The sequence below is a fragment of the Eumetopias jubatus genome, unplaced genomic scaffold, assembly GCF_037043125.1.
Source record: "Eumetopias jubatus isolate StellerSeaLion01/CBP00866 unplaced genomic scaffold, mEumJub1_p1.0 scaffold_7, whole genome shotgun sequence".
Lineage (NCBI taxonomy): Eukaryota > Metazoa > Chordata > Mammalia > Carnivora > Otariidae > Eumetopias > Eumetopias jubatus.
The window spans coordinates 45,897,310-45,918,891 of NW_028274813.1; the positions used below are offsets into that span (position 1 = coordinate 45,897,310).

The 21,582-nt window shown below is 38.4% G+C and overlaps 1 protein-coding gene across 3 annotated transcripts in view; it reads left to right on the forward strand.

Annotated features, from left to right (window-relative positions):
* Positions 1–21,582, forward strand: part of FERMT2 (FERM domain containing kindlin 2) — a 90,388-nt gene that overhangs the window by 24,374 nt on the left and 44,432 nt on the right. For all 3 annotated transcript variants that reach the window (XM_088025043.1, XM_028099002.2, XM_028098993.2), the window contains exon 2: positions 8,566–8,799. In XM_088025043.1, coding sequence (XP_087881169.1) covers positions 8,566–8,799 — 234 coding nt within the window. The remainder of the gene's footprint in view (positions 1–8,565; positions 8,800–21,582) is intronic.

Genomic DNA, 21,582 nt, shown 5'->3' on the forward strand with positions numbered 1-21,582 from the left:
GGTGGACTGAGGAAACACAGGCTTGCCTAGTGATATCTTAGACCATGTTGATCATAAAATTTACAGTGCAGGCATATCTCAGATGCTTTGAATTCACTTCCCAACCACCACAAGAAAATGAACATCCCAATAAAATACGTCAAATGAAATTTTTAGTTTCCTAGTGCACATAAAAGTTACATTTACCCTATAGTCTTTTAAATGTGCAATAGCATTATGTCTAAAAAACAATACACACACCTTAATTTATAAAAAATAAATACAAAAATATAAAAATAAATAAAGAATATTTTATTACGGGGTGCCTGGGTGGCTCAGTCGTTAAGCGTCTGCCTTCGGCTCAGGTCATGATCCCAGGGTCCTGTCATTGAGTCCTGCATCAGGCTCTCTGCTCAGCAGGAAGCCTGCTTCTCCCTCTCCCACTCCCCCTGCTTGTGTTTCATCTCTCGCAGTGTCTCTATCAAATGAATAAATAAAACCTTTAAAAAATATTGTATTACTAAAAAGCTATTATCTGAGCTTTTAGCAAATCACATCAGTGATCACAGATCACCATAACAAATAATGAAAAAGTTTGAAATATTGCAAGAATTACCAAAATGTGACAGAAACATGACGTGAGCAAATGCTGTTGGGACAAATGGCACCAATACACTTGCTCAAAGCTGGGTTGCCCCAAACCTTCAATTTGTAAACAAACATACAAAAAAGCCCGGCAGTATCTGCAAAGGACAATAAAAGGAGGTGTGCCTGTAATTGTTTCAGTCTGGTTGTGAAATGAAAGAGGGAAAATCCCTTAAGTTTGATAGATGAGTGACTAGGTGGTATAAGTAAATGGTGTGATGGAGGAGTTTGGAAAGTCTTATTCTGAAGGTCAAGAGGACACTGGCCTATGATGTTATCTGGTCTGGTCAGTTTGCATGGCTTGCTTGCAGTGGTGTCACATGGCTTGCTTGCAGTGGTGTCAGAACCAGTTGCTTGGTAGCTTCGTTAATAGCTTACTAGGATTGAAGAGTTTTTGCCGTCATTAAAGACAGGGTAAATTCTTGACATGCAATAGTTATACTACCTAATTTGGGGTTTTAAGAGGATCCTAAAACAAAAGGAAACAGAAGAAACTATGTATTAGCACAACAGAAAAATCTGTTTACAAAAAATAAGGTATGTGCCCAGAAAGCATTTGTGTACTTATAATTTAAAATAAAATGTTGACTTACCAAAGATTATCTAATGTAAACTTTGCTTCTGGTTTATGGAAGTTATGAGAATGCTAAACAAATTCTGTATTTCCTTCCTGAATGACTATTATTTCTTAAATATGCAAACAGAAATCTAAGCCACTTTAAAGTAACATTTTGTTTCCTGTTTATTTCAAATTGTTAATAAGTTACTTATTTTTGAAATGTGGGTACTTAAATAAGTTAATTCAGTTAACTATTTGTCTTTTTTTTTTACTTTTTAAACAATTAAAATTGTTTAAAAAATGAAAGTAAATAATTGCATTCTAGAATTGCGTATCAAAATGGTCAAGAAGGAATTGTGGCCCTATTAGGAAAAGATTAAATAGGGTGTTAATAGTGTATCTCCTTTCTCTGTGCTCATATTTTCTAGAGTGTAACGTAGCTGTCATTACATAAAGAGGGACATAGTATTTTCCTTAGCAGAAAGCTTTTTGAAATAACTTGATTTTCGTTTGTGACTCTTGGAGTGGGTGAATGCTCCAAAAGCCATTTGGTAGAATAAGCAATGTTTGTATACTCAGCCTCCCAATAATGAAACCCCTAAGCCTTCAGTTCCTTAGAATACACACATGGTATCTTTGAGGATAAATACTCAACTACTTTTGAATTTGAAGAGCATTCTATTACAGTCAAGTGAGAAGATTTTTAATGATATTTAGCCATTTGCAATTTTAATGATATGAATTTGAGTGTCTGTCAGAGGGTATTATTTTTATGTGGAAGAGAGAACAACATGATTGGATCTATTAAATAAGGAAGGAACATAGGGGCGCCTAGGTGGCTCAGTCGTTAAGCGTCTGCCTTCGGCTCAGGTCATGATCCCAGGGTCCTGGGATCAAGCTCCGCATCAGGCTCCCTGCTTGGTGGGAGGCCTGCTTCTCCCTCTCCCACCCCCTCTGCTTGTGTTCCCTCTCTCGCTGTCTCTCTGTCAGATGAATAAATAAATCTTTAAAAGAAAAAAAAGGGAGGAATACAGGAATAATTCTTTACAGAATTGTGGCAAAAATTTTTTTAATTAATTTTAAAAGTTAATTTGTTTATAAATTCCAGCATAATTAACATACAGTGTTATATTAGTTTCAGGTGTACAAGCTGTCAAAATGTTTTGAAAAATTAATGCATATTACTAAAATTTATTATAGATGACTTATTGGGTATATGAAACCATAATTAAGTAGTTCCTGACTACTAAAAAGTCACTAAAAAGGCTGAATTTATGAATAACTAAAGAAATATCTTCTCCCGCAAGAAAGAAAACCATTTCTTTATAGTAGTACATTTTCCCCCTTAGGTTTTCTTTTGAGAAGATTTGTACTTACGGTATGTTGCTTCTTAAAATATAGATACAAAATTTTAAAGTCACAGTATACCAAATATAAGAAGGTGGTTACACTATACCTGTAGCATAACTGAAATCTTAACATTGGACAAACTATTGGAACATGTTGTTGAGCATGATCTACCCCTTGAATGGTTTTATAATACAGATGAAACAAGTCACCTTTATGGTGATGCTTGCTAACTTCTACTATAGCAAGTGCCAGGCTGATTCTTCTTCTTCTTCTTCTTTTCTTTTTTTTAAAGAGATGGGGGGGTGGGTAAGGAGAGAGAAAATCTTAAGCAATCTTAAAAGGCTCCACACCCAGCATAGAGCCTGACATCGACCCAGTCTCACGACCCTGAAATCCTGACCTGCGCCTAAATCAGGAGTCAAGTCTTTTAACTGACTGAGCCACCCAGGAGTATTCTTATGTGTGAGAGTATGTGTGTGTTGCATTCAGTTGTCTGATGCTACATTTGAAACCCCAAGGCTGCCATTCTGAAAAATCAGAAATGTATGTTTGTTTATTAGAACATGGTGCAGGGCTCAGATTTTGATGTGGAAGGGAGTTAAATACATGGAAAGTTGTTCCAAAGTTTTCAGTTATGCATATGTAGAGAATTTCAATAACTGTTTCTTTATAAATCCTAATACCACACAAGAAAAATCATTATTTTACAAATCAATAGCATTTTCAGTTGTTTTTCATTATTTATTCATAGTTTTTTTTTTTTAAAGATTTATTTATTTATTTATTTGACAGAGAGAGAGAGAGGGAACACAAGCAGGGGGAGTGGGAGAGGGAGAAGCAGGCTTCCCGCCGAGCAGGGAGCCCGATGTGGGGTTCGATCCCAGGACCCTGGGATCATGACCTGAGCCGAAGGCAGACGCTTAACGACTGAGCCACCCAGGCGCCCCTATTCATAGTTATTTTATAGACGACCATTTTATTTTTAAAATCAAAGTTTTTACGCTTCTATTAGTCTTTAATTGGAGGAATATGTAAATACATATGTTGATATCGGAAATCTACTCCTGTGCACATTGTGTTTATACCAGTTACAGTTGCACTGTAGCGTACTAGATAACTTAAGTACTTTCAAGAGTTATTGCATTAAGATATACTGCTTCACACATATACACACAAAATTTGTTAAGTATTTTTTTTTTAAGATTTTAATTATTTGAGAGAGAGAGAGAGAGCACATGAGAGGGGATAGGGTCAGAGGGAGAAGCCGACTCCCTGATGAGCAGGGAGCCCGATGTGGGACTCGATCCTGGGACTCGATCCTGGGACTCCAGGATCATGACCTGAGCCGAAGGCAGTCGCTTAACCAACTGAGCCACCCAGGCGCCCTTGGCTGAGGTTTCTGGGATCGAGCCCTCCATAGGGCTCCCCACTCAGTGGGTAGTCTGCTTCCCCTCTCTCTCCCACTCTGCCTCTCTCTCTCAAATAAATCTTTTTTAAAAAGATGTAATTCTTTAAAAAATGATATTGTAATAACTTTTCTCTTCTTGAAAATAGAACTAAAAATACTCCTTGGACTTGTCCTCCCCTTTCTGTCCATCTGCCATCCATTATTGTGCTCCCTGCTATAACAAAATACTCAGGAAAAGGTCTCTGTATTCCTTATTACTGCTTTCTCACTGCCTAGCCATTGCAACTCAGACTTTCATCATTTCCACTCCCACATTAACTTATGTCTCTAAATTTCACTCTCAGTTTGCACACCTGGGCCCCTGCAGTTCTTCAGAATTATCGGTGATGATTTTGAAACATAACACTCCCCTGTTTATTCTTGCTGGATGCAGGTGGGCTGCTCCTTTGTTGTGAGAAAGGGAGGTGGAATTGATGGGGAGGGTCAGATTTTTAAAGAGGAAGATCAGGGGAGGTACCTGTTTCTGAGGTTAGAGTTTGAAGTCTAACTGATGGGAAGTTGAGATTTTCATTCGTCAAGGGCCCACAAGATTTTTCTCTAAAAGTCCTGATACAAATATTTGGGACTTTGTGAGTTTGCTCTGCCTGAGTGAAGGGTGGTCAGCTACATGCACGACATCCAGAAAGTAGTAGGAATTTAGTGGCCTTGGGGAGCAACCTTTAACCAAGGAAGTGGATAGATACCCCAGCTTCTCTTTCCCTAGGTGGGACAAGTCTTAGGCATGTTCTACATAATTCCTCAGGGGGTCTTTAGCAGGATTGAACTCCAGTTATCCACAGCAGTCAGTGAACCCTTAATAGACTTTTCTCTATCCATCTCACTATTCCTAATCCCCTCAAGTGTGCTTCCCCTCAAGTTCTTATTTCAGGTTTGCCTTTTGGGGGAACCCAAAGGCAAACCTAGTGTTTACAGACTTTTAGTGGTAGTGGTAGTGGTAGTGGTGGTGGTGGTGGTGGTGGTAGTAGTAGTATATAGCTTTTTCCTCCCTTCTCCCCCAGTGGGGAGATATGGCTTCCTTAATGGCTGCCATTGGTACCAGACTACAGCAGAGTGAATGGACTGAGGTATGGGGAAGAAAGTATTGTATGCCTACCTACCATTAATTCAGTTCAGCTCAGCCTTACTCAAATTGGTTTATTCTTTGTAGGTTATGTTTTTCTGTCTTGCGTTCTCTATTCATGAAGAGAAAAGGAAATCACCTATATAACATGTGTGACCATTTACCTCAATAAATAAAAAGGTCCCAACCTTGGTTTTCTGTGAGCTAGATCAGATTTTCTATGTTTAAAAGTTAATTGACAAATTCTGTTCTGAAAGGTAATTTAAGATGCAGGGTACTATATACATTGTTCGCACAATTAAGTGAGTAGTTATGAAATAGGAGTTATATATATTTCTGCACCAGACTTCAAATAACATGATTGACTGGGCTTTCCCAAAACAAATATTAAAATTTCAAAATGGCAGTGTAATCACAAGTAACTACAGTTCTCCCATTAATAAAGCACTTACTGATTTGGGACCCCTGGGTGGCTCGGTCAGTTAAGTGTCTGCCTTTGGCTCAGGTCATGATCCCAGGGTCTTGGGATCGAGTCCCTCATCGGGTTCCTTGCTCGGCGGGGAGCCTGCTTCTCCCTCTGCCTGTAGCTCCCTCTGCTTGTGCTCCATCTCAAATAAATAAAATCTTAAAAAAAAAAAACTTCTTAATTTTTTTTTTAACGTCTGGGAAATTGAAAGTGTTTTTCCACTTGTGATGTGTTTCTTCCACAATGAGAAGTTCAGTCGTGTGTTGTAAGTTTCATCACTAGAGAAGGTGTTTCTAGGCACATAATCAATGTGAAAATTTCATTTTTTACTATTTGAAGCTTTCAGGTATACAAGTTATGTTTAAAAAAATTCCGTATTAGTATATGCTTTTAAGCTCATTTTTTTAAAGTTGACCAACGCTTTCTAAATCTGTATTAAAATGAGCTTTTTATCAGAATCATGATAATAGTTTTTGTTTTTATTTGCAAGAATGCTATTTTCCATGTTGTTTTTTTTTTTTCCTTCCCCGGAAGGCTTTGTTTGGCTGTTCTTTTTTTGTTTTTGTTTTAAAGACTTACTTCATTTGAGAGAGTATGTGCAGAGGAGAGTGGGGAGGAGGGGCAGAGGGAGAGAGAAACCTGGAGCAGACTCAGAACTAAGCTCTGGGCTCAGTCCCAGGACCCTGAGATCATGACCTGAGTAGAAACCGAGAATTGGTCACTCAACCAATTGAGCCACCTGGCTGCCCTGCCTATTCTTTTTTTGAAATATCATGTCCCCCTTTTTTGGTTCTTAGTTTAATGCATAATTATCTAAAAAGTTACTTTTTTTTCAGATTTTATTTATTTTGAGAGAGAATGAGAGAGAGTGGGGAGGGTCAGAGGGAGAAGCATTACACCCTGCTGAGCAGGGAGCCTGTTGCGGGACTCCATCCTGGGACTCCAGGATCATGACCTGAGCCAAAGGCAGTCGCTTAACCACCTAAGCCACCCAGGTGCCCTAAAAAGTCTTTATACTTTTATTGCTACTTTAAAAACTAGCTGAAGTTGGATTTTTTTTGCAAGTTTATTGTTATGACCTGCTTTATTGAAAGAAGCCAAATCTTGTGTTTATTCTTTTATTTGGTTTCATCTAATTTAATTGCATAAGGCTTTTATTTTTTTTTTAAAGATTTTATTTATTTGAGAGAGAGAGAATGAGAGATAGCACGAGAGGGAAGAGGGTCAGAGGGAGAAGCAGACTCCCTGCTGAGCAGGGAGCCTGACGTGGGACTCGATCCCAGGACTCCAGGATCATGACCTGAGCTGAAGGCAGTCGCTTAACCAACTGAGCCACCCAGGCACCCTGCATAAGGCTTTTAAATAGTTTAACAGAAATTAATGTTTTCTGTTATACTTGTACCAAAATATGTTGAGGAAAAAGTTGGGTTACTTTTCTCGAAATGTATTTGGGACAGCTTATATATAGTTGGGATGTGGTGTTTTTGCTTTTTTTTCTCTTCCTCATGGATATTTTTTTCCATGCTCTTCACCTAGGATATTGGTTTTGGTTCACTTGGATTCCCTGTCTTACTTTTCACTACTCCTTAACATACCTCGGCGCGCATCTGCAGTCTCGTAAACAAACCTCAGCCTTCTCACTGGCTTTATCAGAATATTGTCCTTTCCTCAAGGCTGGGCTTAGAACCCACCAACTCCACTTCATTATTAATTTTTCCATGTCCAGTCCCCAGGGTTCTCTTTGTTCTCTGAGTGACTACAGTGTAGTCCCTCTTCATCCCTGTGTCCTATATTGTACGTGATGTAAGCATTATTAGTTACAGTGTGTATTCTTTTTTTAAATTTTATTATTGTTAATCACCATACATCATTAGTTTTGGATGTAGTGTTCCATGATTCATTGTTTGTGTAAAACACCCAGTGCTCCACGCAGAACGTGCCCTCTTTAATACCCATCACCAGGCTAACCCATCCCCCTACCCCCCTCCCCTCTAGAACCCTCAGTTTGTTTTTCAGAGTCCATCGTCTCTCATGGTTGCTCTCCCCCTCCGATTTCCCCCCCTTCATTCTTCCCCTCCTGCTATCTTCTTCTTTTTTTTTTTCTTAACATATGTTGCATTATTTGTTTCAGAGGTACGGAACTGTGATTCAACAGTCTTGCACAATTCACAGCACTCGCCATAGCACATACCCTCCCCAATGTCTTATCACCCAGTCACCCCATCCCTCCCACCCTCCCACCACTCCAGCAACCCTCAGTTTGTTTCCTGAGATTAAGAATTCCTCATACCAGTGAGGTCATATGATACATATCTTTCTCTGATGGATTTATTTCACTCAGCATAACACCCTCCAGTTCCATCCGCGTTGTTGCAAATGGCAAGATCTCATTCCTTTTGATGGCTGCATAATATTCCGTTGTGTATATATACCACATCTTCTTTATCCATTCACCTGTCGATGGACATCTTGGCTCTTTCGACAGTTTGGCTGTTGTGGACATTGCTGCTATAAACATCGGGGTGCACATACCCCTTCAGATCCCGACATTTGTATCTTTGGGGTAAATACCCAGTAGTGCAATTGCTGGATCGTATGGTAGCTCTGTTTTCAACTGTTTGAGGCACCTCCATACTGTTTTCCAGAGTGGTTGCACCAGCTTGCATTCCCATCAAACAGTGTAGGAGGGTTCCCCTTTCTCCGCATCCCCGCCAACATCTGTCGTTTCCTGACTTGTTAATTCTAGCCATTCTGACGGGTGTGAGGTGGTATCTCATTGAGGTTTTGATTTGGATTTCCCTGATGCCAAGCGATGTTGAGCATACAGTGTGTATTCTGCCTCAGCTACCTTTGTGTATGGGCTTTCAAGGGCACAGAGTGTTTTCTTAGCTCTTAAGGATCTCTTTTGTACCTATCACATAAAAGACACTTAGTATTTAGTTACTTGTATTAAGTGCCCAATTTAGTTTTCTTCTTATAATTTCTCTCAAGGTAATCTTGGATTGTTAAGTGTTTTGTTTATTGCTTTTTTTTTATAGATGTAAAAAAGGATTGGTCTGACCATGCTCTCTGGTGGGAAAAGAAGAGAACTTGGCTTCTTAAAACACATTGGACCTTGGATAAGTACGGCATTCAGGCAGATGCTAAGCTTCAGTTCACCCCCCAGCACAAACTGCTCCGCCTGCAGCTTCCCAACATGAAGTATGTGAAGGTGAAAGTGAATTTCTCTGATAGAGTCTTCAAAGCTGTTTCTGACATCTGTAAGACTTTTAGTAAGTATTAAGTTCTTCCCTATGAAAGTGTTAGTTTTGTGACGTATATATGACTGATGATTAACAGCTTATTTCAAAGAGTAGGTTGGGGCAAGCTATGTATGCTTGAATGTGTATGTCAGTTTTTCACTTTATTCTTGAAAGTTTTTTTTATTACTTTAAGATAAAGAAATACTGAGGTAAGATGGAACAGGAGGAACCTAATATAGATTCTTTCCTTACTAGAAGTGTATCAGGTATGTATTATGTAATACTTCGTTCTGATGACTTAATTTTTATGTCTTGGAAAGGAAAAGAAAAAAGGCATTTTCAGGATGTAGGTTTTGCAATGTTTCCTTCACATAAGTCACTATTTGATTTTAGTGATTCAGGCACATTGTGTCACTTCCTTCACTGAAGGCCTGACACAGCTCCTAAGGAAATGACCATGAATGTTGTTTTCCTTAAGCAGTGTGCAACTTGAACACTCTTGTAGTAACTCTGTTTATGCTTTCTGAGATGAAATGTGGATTACTTTTGGCTGACCCAGTTATGTCATATGATAGGAAGTATTCAACCATCAGAGAAAATGTGAACTATTGTCATTATCACTAGTACATAATTCTGTTATATCATAGATTTAGGAGGGATGTAGGACATTACTGTTTTGATCTAATGACTGAAATTACAGTGTTCTTTAAGCTTAATGGAATTTTTAGGAAAAAAATACAGAAAAGTATAAGAAATATAAAATTACCTAATTCCTGTTATCTTAGAATTAATAACTGACATTTTACCATTTTGCAAGACTTTTTTTTAAGTCACAATAATAGAGGTAAAGTTCTTGAGTCACATTCTTATAATTTCCCATCACAAAGCAACCACTGTCCTAAGTTAGTGTGTATCCTTCTCGTACTTTTAAAAATACATCAACACACACATATGTACATGCGTTTCTCCGTATCTGTGTGTTTACATATCCATAAACAGTATGTTACTGCCATTACTCTTTGGGTATTTTTCTTTTTGCAGTTTTGTATTTGTATGTAGGAATTTCTCAAGTAGTTATATAGTAGTCCCCCACTTATCTGTGAAGGATATGTTCCAAGACCCCCAGTAGATGACTGAAACTACAGATAGTACCCGTATATGTACTGCTTTTTTCCTATACATATATACGTACCTATGATAAAGCTTAATTTATCAATCAGGCACAGTAAGAGATTAACAATAATAAATGATAAAATAGATCAATTATAACAGTATACTGTAATAAAAGTCATGAGAATGTGGTCTATCAAATATCCTTTTGTACTTTTGTTCTTTTTCTTGTAATGATGTGAGATGATAAAATGCTTACGTAATGAGATGAAGTGAGGTGAATGATGTAGGCACTGTGACACAGCATTAGGCTGACCTTCTGATGATACATCAGAAGAAGGATCATCTGCTTCCAGACCACAATTAAACTGAAACCAGGGAAAATGAAATCGTGGATAAGGGGGGACTGCTGCACCAATTTACATTACAACCAGCAACATGAAAACCCATTGTCTCAAATCATCACTAATACTTGAATATTGTCAGTTTTTAGTGTTCACTTCTTTGAGTGAAAAAATACAGTATTTCATTTTTGTTTATAAAGTTAAGTATGTTTCTGTATCTCTATTAGTCATCTAAAGTTCTTATTACTTACCCATTTATATCATTTATGTTTTTCAGTTCATAAACTTTATTTTTTTAGAGCAGTTTTAGGTTGACAACAAAATTGAACAGAAGGTACAGAGAGTTCCCATTTATTCCCTATCCTCACGCATGTAAAAAACCTCCCTACTATCAACATCCCACACCACAGTGGTATAGTTAATAAACCTATACTAACACATCATTATGACCTAGAGTTCATGGCTTACATTAGGAATCACTCTTGGTGTTGTACAGTCTGTAGATTTGGACAAATGCATAATGACGTGTATCCATCATGATAGTATCATACAGAGCAGTTTCACTGCCCTAAAAATCTGTGCTCTGCCTGTTCATCCTTCCCTCTTCCCTAACCCCTGGCAACCACTAATCTTTTACCTTTCCATATAAACCTTAGAATCAGTTTGTTGGTATCCATAAAATAACTTGCTGGGATTTCGAATCTGTAGATCAAATTGAGAAGAACTGACATCTTAACAATATTGAATGTTCATATCCATGAACATGGAACATCTCTCCATTTATTTATATTTTGATTTCTTTCATCACAGTTTTATAGTTTTCCTCATTTAGATCTTGCACATATTTTGTTAGATTTATATATTTCTTTTTTGTGTGTTAATGGAAGTAGTATTGTGTTTTCTATTTAAAATTCCACTGTTCATTGCTGGTGTATTGGAAAGCGATTTACTTTTGTAAATTTACCATGTATCCTGCAACCTTTCTATAATTATTTGGGGATTTTTTGTTGATTCTTTTGGATTTTCTATAGGAATGATGATCGTATCTGTGAATAAAGACAGTCTTCTTCCTTCCCAGTCTATGTACCTTTTATTTGCTTTTCTTGTCTTATTGCATTAGCTAGTACTTCGAGTAAGATGTTGAAAGGCAGTGGTAAGAGAGCACATCCTTGCGTTGTTCTTGATCTTAGTGGGAAAGCTTCAAGTTTATCATTAAGTGTGTCCTTTGCTAAAGGGTTTTTGTAGGTATTCTTTATCAAGATGAGAATGCTAGCTTACTGAGTTTTTAATCATGAACAAGTATTGGATTTTGCCATGCTTTTTTAAAATTTATATCTTTTGATATGCTCATGTGAGTTTTCTGTAGGTTTTTTTGTTTAGACTTCTGATGAGATGGGTTATGTTGATTTTGGGATGGTGAACCACCCTTGTATAGTTGGCATAAATCCCAATTCGTCATGGTGTGTAATTCTTTTTATGCATTGTTGGAATCTATTTGCTAATATTTTGTTGAAGATTTTTTTTCTTTAAGTTTTTTATTGTTATGTTAATCACCATACCTTACATCATTAGTTTTTGATGTAGTATTTCATGATTCATTGTTTGTGTATAACACCCAGTGCTCCGCGCAGAACGTGCCCTCTTTAATACCCATCACCAAGCTAACCCATCCCCCCACCCTCTCCCCACCCTCAGTTTGTTTTTCAGAGTTCATCGTCTCTCATGGTTGCTCTCCCCCTCCAATTTCCCCCCCTTCAATCTTCCCCGCCTATCTTCTTCTTCTTTTTTTTTCTTAACATATATTGCATTATTTGTTTCAGAGGTACATATCTGTGATTCAACAGTCTTGCACAATTCACAGCGCTCACCATAGCACATACCCTCCCCAATGTCTGTCACCCAGCCACCCCATCCCTCCCATCCCAACCCCACTCCAACAACCCTCAGTTTGTTTCCTGAGATTAAGAATTCCTCGTATCAGTGAGGTCATATGATACCTATCTTTCTCTGATTGACTTATTTCACTCAGCATAACACCCTCCAGTTCTATCCACTTCTTTGCAAATGGCAAGATCTCATTCCTTTTGATGGCTGCATAATATTCCGTGTGTGTGTGTGTGTGTGTGTGTGTGTGTGTGTGTGTGTGTGTGTGTGTACACCACATCTTCTTTATCCATTCACCTGTCAGTGGACATCTTGGCTCTTTCCACAGTTTGGCTATTGTGGACATTGGTGCTATAAACATCGGGGTGCATGTACCCTTTCCGATCCCTACCTTTGTATCTTTGTGGTAAATACCCAGTACTGCAATTGCTGGATCATATGGTAGCTCTATTTTCAACGTTTTGAGGAACCTCCATACTGTTTTCTAGAGTGGCTGCACCAGCTTGCATTCCCACCAGCAGTGTAGGAGGGTTCCCCTTTCTCCGCATCCCCAACGTCTGTCATTTCCTGACTTGTTAATTTTAGCCATTCTGACTGGTGTGAGGTGGTATCTCATTGAGATTTTGATTTGGATTTCCCTGATGCCGAGTGATGTTGAGCACTTTTTCATGTGTCTGTTGGCCATTTGGATGTCTTTTTTGGAAAAATGTCTGTTCATGTCTTCTGCCCATTTCTTGATTGGATCATTTGTTCTTTGGGTGTTGAGTTTGATAAGTTCTTTATAGATTTTGGATACTAGCCCTTTATCTGATATGTTATTTGCAAATATCCTCTCCCATTCTGTCAGTTGTCTTTTGGTTTTGTTGACTGTTTCTTTTGCTGTGCAAAGCTTTTTATCTTGATGAAATCCCAATACTTCATTTTTGTCCTTGCTTCCCTTGCCTTTGGCGATGTTTCTAGGAAGAAGTTGCTGCGGCTGAGGTCAAAGAGGTTGTTGCCTGTGTTCTCCTTTAGGATTTTGATGGACTCCTGTCTCACATTTAGGTCTTTCAACCATTTTGAGTCTATCTTTGTGTGTGGTGTAAGGAAATGGTCCAGTTTTATTCTTCTGCATATGGGTGTCCAATTTTCCCAACAATTTTCCCATTTGTTGAAGAGACTGTCTTTTTTCAATTGGACATTCTTTCCTGCTTTGTTGAAGATGAGTTGACCATGGAGTTGAGGGTCCATTTCTGGGCTCTCTATTCTGTTCCATTGATCTATGTGTCTGTTTTTGTGCCAGTACCATACTGTCTTGATGATGACAGCTTTGTAATAGAGCTGGAAGCCCGGAATTCTGATGCTGCCAGCTTTGCTTTTCTTTTTCAGCATTCCTCTGGCTATTCGGGGTCTCTTCTGGTTCCATACAAATTTTAGGATTATTTGTTCCATTTCTTTGAAAAAAGTGGATGGTATTTTGATGGGGATTGCATTGAATGTGTAGATTGCTCTGGGTAGCATTGACATCTTCACGATGTTTGTTCTTCCAATCCATGAGCATGGAACGTTTTTCCATTTCTTTGTGCCTTCTTCAATTTCTTTCCTGAGTATTTTATAGTTTTCTGAGTACAGATCCTTTGCCTCTTTGGTTAGATTTATTCCTAGGTATCTTATGGTTTTGGGTGCATTTGTAAATGGGATCGACTCCTTGATTTGTGTCTCTTCTGTCTTGTTGTTGGTGTATAGGAATGTCACTGATTTCTGTGCATTGATTTTATATCCTGCCACTTTACTGAATTCCTGTATGAGTTCTAGCAGTTTTGGGGTGGAGTCTTTTGGGTTTACCACATAAAGTATCATATCATCTGCAAACAGGGAGAGTTTGACTTCTTCTTTGCCAATTTGGATGCCTTTGATTTCTTTTTGTTGTCTGATTGCTGTGGCTAGGACTTCTAATACTATGTTGAATAGCAGTGGTGATAGTGGACATCCCTGCCGCGTTCCTGACCTTAGGGGAAAAGCTCTCAGCTTTTCCCCATTGAGAATGATATTCGCTGTGGGTTTTTCATAGATGGCTTCTATGATATTGAGGTATGTGCCCTCTATCCCTATACTCTGAAGAGTTTTGATCAAGAAAGGATGCTGTACTTTGTCAAATGCTTTTTCTGCATCTATTGAGAGGATCATATGATTCTTGTTCTTTCTTTTGTTAATGTATTTTATCACGTTGATTGATTTGCGGATGTTGAACCAACCTTGCATCCCAGGGATAAATCCCACTTGGTCGAGGTGAGTAATCCTTTTAATGTACTGTTGTATCCTATTGGCTAGTATTTTGGTGAGAATTTTTGCATCTATGTTCATCAAGGTTATTGGTCTGTAATTCTCCTTTTTGATGGGGTCTTTGTCTGGTTTGGGGATCAAGCTAATGGTGGCCTCATAAAATGAGTTTGGAAGTTTTCCTTCCATTTCTATTTTTTGGAACAGTTTCAGAAGAATAGGTATTAATTCTTTAAATGTTTGGTAGAATTACCCTGGAAGCCATCTGGCCCCGGGCTCTTGTTTGTTGGGAGATTTTTTGATGACTGCTTCAATTTCCTTAGTGGTTATAGGTCTGTTCAGGTTTTCTCTTTCTTCCTGGTTCAGTTTTGGTAGTTGATACATCTCTAGGAATGCACCCATTTCTTCCAGGTTATCTAATTTGCTGGCATAGAGTTGCTCATAATATGTTCTTAAAATTGTATTTCTTTGGTGTTGGTTGTGATCTCTCCTCTTTCATTCATGATTTTGTTGATTTGGGTCATTTCTCTTTTCTTTTTGATAAGTCTGGCCAGGGGTTTATCAATCTTGTTAATTCTTTCAAAGAACCAGCTCCTAGTTTCGTTGATCTGTTATTCTGTTCTTTTGGTTTCTGTTTCATTGATTTCTGCTCTGATCGTTATTATTTCTCTTCTCCTGCTGGGTTTAGGCATTGTTTGCTGTTCTTTCTCTAGCTCCTTTAGCTGTAGGGTTAGGTTGTGTATTTGAGACCGTTCTTGTTTCCTGAGAAAGGCTTGTATTGCTATATACTTTCCTCTTAGGACTGCCTTTGCTGTATCCCAAAGATTTTGAACAGTTGTGTTTTCATTTTCATTGGTTTCCATGAATTTTTTTAATTCTTCTTTAATTTCCTGGTTGACCCATTCATTCCTTAGTAGGATGCTCTTTAGCCTCCATGTATTTGAGTTCTTACTGACTTTCCTCTTGTGATTGAGTTCTAGTTTCAAAGCATTGTGGTCTGAAAATATGCAGGGAATAATCCCAATCTTTTGGTACCGGTTGAGACCTGATTTGTGACCTAGGATGTGATCAATTCTGGGGAATGTTCCATGGGCACTAGAGAAGAATGTGTATTCTGTTGCTTTGGGATGGAATGTTCTGAATATGTCCGTGAAGTCCATTTGGTCCAGTGTGTCATTTAAAATCTTTATTTCCTTGTTGATCTTTTGCTTAGATGATCTGTCCATTTCAGTGAGGGGGGTGTTAAAGTCCCCCACTATTATTGTATTGTTGTCAATGTGTTTCTTTGCTTTTGTCATTAATTACCTTGTATAATTGGCTGCTCCCATGTTGGGCATAGATATTTACAATTGTTAGAACTTTTTTTTTTTTAAGATTTTATTTATTTGAGAGAAAGAGAGAATGAGAGATACCACGAGAGGGAAGAGGGTCAGAGGGAGAAGCAGACTCCCTGCTGAGCAGGGAGCCCGATGCGGGACTCAATCCCGGGACTCCAGGATCATGACCTGAGCCGAAGGCAGTCGCTTAACCACCTGAGCCACACAGGCGCCCCAATTGTTAGAACTTCTTGTTGGATAGACCCTTTTAGGCTATAGTGTCCTTCCTCATCTCTTATTACAGTCTTTGGCTTAAAATCTAATTTGTCTGATATAAGGATTGCCACCCCAGCTTTCTTTTGGTGTCCATTAGCATGGTAAATGGTTTTCCACCCCCTCACTTTCAATCTGGAGATGCCTTTGGGTCTAAAATGAGTCTCTTGCCGATGGGTCTTGTTTTTTAATCCAGTCTGATAGCCTGTGTCTTTTGATTGGGGCATTTAGCGCATTCACATTCAGGGTAACTATTGAAAGGTATGAATTTAGTGCCACTGTATTGCCTGTAAGGTGACTGTTAACTGTATATTGTCTGTGTTCCCTTCTGATCTGTGCTGCTTGTAGGCTCTCTCTTTGCTTAGAGGACCCCTTTCAATATTTCTTGTAGGGCTGGTTTCGTGTTTGCAAATTCCTTTAGTTTTTGTTTGTCCTGGAAGCTTTATATCTCTCCTTCTATTTTCAATGACAGCCTAGCTGGATATAGTATTCTTGGCTGCATATTTTTCTCGTTTATTCCTCTGAATATATCATATCAGTCCTTTCTGGCCTGCCAGGTCTCTGTGGATAGGTCTGTTGCCAATCTAATATTTCTACCATTATAGGTTACATATCTCTTGTCCCGAGCTGCTTTCAGGATTTTCTGTTTGTCTCTGAGACTGGTATGTTTTACTATTAGATGTCGGGTGTTGACCTATTTTTATTGATTTTGAGAGGGGTTCTCTGTGCCTCCTGGATTTTGATGTCTGTTTCCTTCTCCACATTAGGGAAGTTCTCTGTTATAATTTGCTCCAATATACCTTCTGCCCCCCCCTTTCTTCTTCTGGGATCCCACTTATTCTAATGTTGTTTCGTCTTATGGTATTGCTTATCTCTCGAATTCAGCCCTCGTGATCTGGTAGTTTATCTCTCTCTTTCTCAGCTTCTTTATTTTCCATCATTTGGTCTTCTATATCGCTGATTCTCTCTTCTGCCTCATTTATCCTAGCAGTTAGTGCCCCCATTTTTGATTGCACCTCGTTAATAGCCTTTTTGAGTTCGACTGGGTTAGATTTTAGTTCTTTTATTTCTCCAGAAATGGTTTCTCTCATAACTTCCATGCTTTTTTCAAGCTCAGCTAGTATCTTTAAAATCATGATTCTGAACTCTAGGTCTGACATCGTACTAATGTCCGTATTGAGTAGGTCCCTGGCAGTCGGTACCGCATCTTGTTCTTTTTGTTGAGATGATTTTTTCCGTCTTGTCATTTTGTTCAGAGGAGAATAGATGAGTGAGAGAACAAAATGCTAACAGGGTAATAATATTCCCAGAAAATATACTCTAAACAAATCAGAAAAGACCTGAAACCAGGTGAAAAGAGAGGGAAAGAAAGAAAAAAGAAAAAGATAAAAACAGAACAAAACAAACAAACAAAAAAACCAATATGATCAAATATGATCACGATGGTGCATAGATCAGTGCCACACACTAGATTTTGGTCTGTTAGAAGAAAGTGCCTCCCAAAATTTTAAAGAAAGACATAGATGTACAAAATAAGGGTTGATACGATGAAGGGATGGAATATGACTGTAAAGATGAAAATTATAAAAAATTTTATTAAAGGAATTGATAAGTTGTTTGAAAAAAGAAAGGATTTAAAAAAAGAAAGAAAAAGGGGTGGAGAGAATGTGATCAGGCAGGAGAGTAGAACAAAGCGTACACTAGAGACTTAGGGTATATTTTGATCTGTTAGAAGAAACTGTCTCCATTTTAGAGAGAAAACAACGTGTGTGTGTGTGTGTGTGTGTGTGTGTGTGTATATATATATATGCCAAAAATAAGGCTAACTACTATGAAGGGATAGAATATGACTCTAAAAATGAAAAATAAAAATTTTTTTAAAAAAGGGATTGATAAGATGTTGGTTGAAAAACGGAAAAAGAAAAATTAAATTAAAAAAAGTTAAAAAATAACTTCAAAAGACTAAAGAATCATGGTAAGAAAGCTATGAATTCTATGTGCAGTATTCCCCTAGCGCTGGAGCTCTCCTGTTCTCGTTGATCGGTAAACTTGGTCTTGGCTGGGTGTTCGTGCTGATCTTCTGGGGGAGGGGCCTGTTGCCGTGGTTCCCAGATTTCTTTGCGGGAGGCGGAATTGCCCCGCTCTTGTCGGTCCAGGTAAGTAATCTGCTTGGGTTTGCTCTCAGGACCTCTGGATACAGCTTTGGAGGACGAGAGTGAAAATGGCGGCCTCCCAATCTCCGCCCTGGAGGAGCTGAGAACTCGGGGCCCCGCTCCTCAGTGCCCTCCCAGAGAAAAGCAGTCAGTCACTCCCGTCTCGCTGTCTCCGGCCACACCCTGTGCTCACCCGGCCTGCGACCGAGCGTTTCTATCTCTGGCACCTGACTGGGTATGCAGTCTCCAAACCCAGCAGATCCCTGTGGTGCGCTCCCACGCCGCTACTCCCAGGGGAGGAAGGGGAGTCTCCCCGGATCTGCCACTTGTTGGGTCCCTGCTCTGGAGGAGCAGTGGCCTGACTGTGCTGCCGATCACAGTTTATGGCAACCCGGAGCTGAGAGCTTGCTCCTCAGGTCCGTCTCTGCAGCCAGCTTCCCCGCTCCGATTCCTGGGAGCTCCGCTGCACTCAGGCACCCCCGGTTTTTCTGTGACCCTGAGGGTCCTGAGACCACACTGTCCCGTGAGGGTTCCACCCCCCACCCCCCCCCCCCCCCCCCCCCCCCCGTGTAGCCACTGGAGCGACGTCCCTCAGCAGAGTCGACTTTTCAAACTTCCGATTTTGTGCTCCGCTGCTCTATCACTTGCTAGAGCGGCTGACGGAGGCCCCCTCCCCCGCTGTCTGTCCTTCTAAATATCGCCTCGGATTCACTTCGCACATACTACCTTCCAGAAAGTGGTCGCTTTTCTGTTCAGAGAATTGTTGCTATTCTTTTCTTCGATCTCTAATTAAGTACTGGAGATGTGGTGTATGACATGAAGACTACAGTTAATGCTGGTTTGGTATATTTGAAAGTTAAAAGTTCCAATCACAGAGATTCTCTGTGTGTGTGTGTGTGTGCGCGCGCCTATATGAGATGGTGGATGTTAACTTACTGTGGTGATCGTTTCACAGTGTACATGAGTCAAGTTATTCTGCTGTATACCTTAAATGTAGACAGTGATATATGTAAGTATCTCAATACAACCAGAAAAATAGTGTTTGGTAGAATTCACCAATAAACCAGTCTGGCCGTAGTGCTTTCTGTTGTGGAAGGTTATTAATTATTGATTCAATTTCTTTAATAGATACAGGTCTATTCAGATTGTCTCTTTCTTACGTGAGTTTTGGCAGATTGGCTTTCAAGTTTTTTATTTAGTAAAAACTATGTTGGTTTTCTTTTAAAAATTAACTCTTAAAAAATGCTTTTATGTAATGATGAAGTTAGGTTTTTAGTTACACTTTCATTTCTTTTTTAAAAGAACCACTGTGGGCTAAGCACAAGCACTTTAAGGTCTTTGATGTAATGTGTTCTGACATATAGGCTATTTAAGAGGAAATGAAAATTCTCCCAAAGTTTAACTGACAATTAGGTAGAGGCACTATAAAAAAATATATTCTGTTTAGAGCTTGCTACCATTTCATATCAGTAGGTTTGCAATTTGAGTCTTAGACATTAGTATATGCCTAATGGTATTAGGCATATATTAATTCATTCATACTTTTTCCCTTCTGTTCTTATAAAGATCTCTATTTGGTAGGGATAGAGAAGCACACAGTAGTAGTGGAACAGAACTCTGATTAACTCAAACTCAGTTGTTTAAAAACATTTTTTTAAATTTAATTTTCGTTTTGGTAGCCTAAGTTGTACAGAAAGATTCTAATGTAAAAGTTTTGTTTTAGAAGTAATAATAATGATTACTTTTTCTATAAAGATAAAGATGAACAAGAAATGAAGAATCACTTAAAACTTCTAGCAGTATTTTCTAGTTTTAGCTATTCTAGTGGATGTGGGGGATGTGGGGGTAATAGCTGCTTGTGGCTTCAATTTGTATTACCCTAAAGACTAGTGATGTTGAGGATCTTTTCATGTGACTACCCATATGTCTTTTTTTGGTAAAGTATCTGTTTAAATTCTTTGCCTCCCCTTTTTAAAAGAAAAAAATTAGGTTGTTTGTCATCTTACTAAATTGTAAGTACTTTTTAGATATTCTGGATATAGAAAATTTATTGGATTTATGTTTTGCAAATACTTCTTCACTGTCTGTGGTTTACATTTTAATTTTTTAAGTATTTTTGAAGAACAGAAATATTAATTTTGATGAAGAAAGACAATGATGATCTCTTTTATGATTTTTATTCATAGACACAAAAATCGTTAACAAAACTTTAAATTGGTTCCAGTAATACATAAAAAAGATTAACACATCATGATCAAGTGAGGCTTATCCCAAAACAGAAAACTTTCTGTGTGCATGTGGAAAGAATGTATATTGTATTATTACTGGGTGGGGGTGCTTTGTAAATGACAGGTAAAGTTGGTTGGAAAAAAAAAGGGATGTTGAAATCTTCAGCTATAATCGTGGGTTTGTTCTTGATCCTTTCCCATCTGTCAGTTTTCTCGAAGTATTATGTGCACACATTAAAAATTATTATGTCCTCTTGATGAATTTCCTTTGTTAACACTATGAAATGACCTTCTGTATTTCTGATAATATTAGCTTTGAAATATACCATGTCTGTCTTTAAAAAGTGCTACAGCTATCTTTTGGTTGGTATTAATGTCTTTTTTATCCTGTTTCTTTTAATTTATGTCTTTAAATTAGATTTCTTCTAAACAACATACAGCTAGAACTTGCTTTTTTATTTATTCTGACAATCCCTGCCCTTTTATAAACTGTTCAGACCATTTATATTTAATGTGATTATCACTGTGGTTGGGTTTAAGTCTACCATGTCTGTATTTGTTTGTTTATGGTATTTTATTTTTAAATTTCTACATGTTCTATTTTTTTTTGTTTTGTTTTTGATGGACTGGGGTTTGTTTAAGTTATATTTATTTCTACCCATGACTTAAGTAGATTTTACTGCTTTTTTTATTTTAATATTTGCTCTAGAGTTTATAATATATGACTTACTTAATCATAGCAAATGATCAAATAGTATAGCACTACATGCACATAGTATAATCTTACAATAGTAAGTTCTGTTTCCCGTTTCCTGTCCTTTTTGCTACTATCATATATTTTACTTTCACATACTCTGAAAGTCACAATATGTTATTTTCCTGTGAAACAATAATTGTCTTTTAAAAGTAGGGCGTCTGGGTGGCTCAGGTGGTTAAGCGACTGCCTTCGGCTCAGGTCATGATCCTGGAGTCCCAGGATCGAGTCCCGCATCGAGCTCCCTGCTTGGCAGGGAGTCTGCTTCTCCCTCTGACCCTCTTCCCTCTTGTGCTCTCTATCTCTCATTCTCTCTCTCTCAAATAAATAAAATATTTAAAAAAATAAATAAAAGTAGTAGAAAATAAGGAAAATGTTTTTTTTTTTTTTTTAAGATTTTATTTGAGAGAGAGTATGTGCGTGTAGAAGCAGAGGGAGAGGCAGAGGGAGAGGGAAAGAATCTCAAGTTGACTCCGTGCTGAGCGCAGAGCC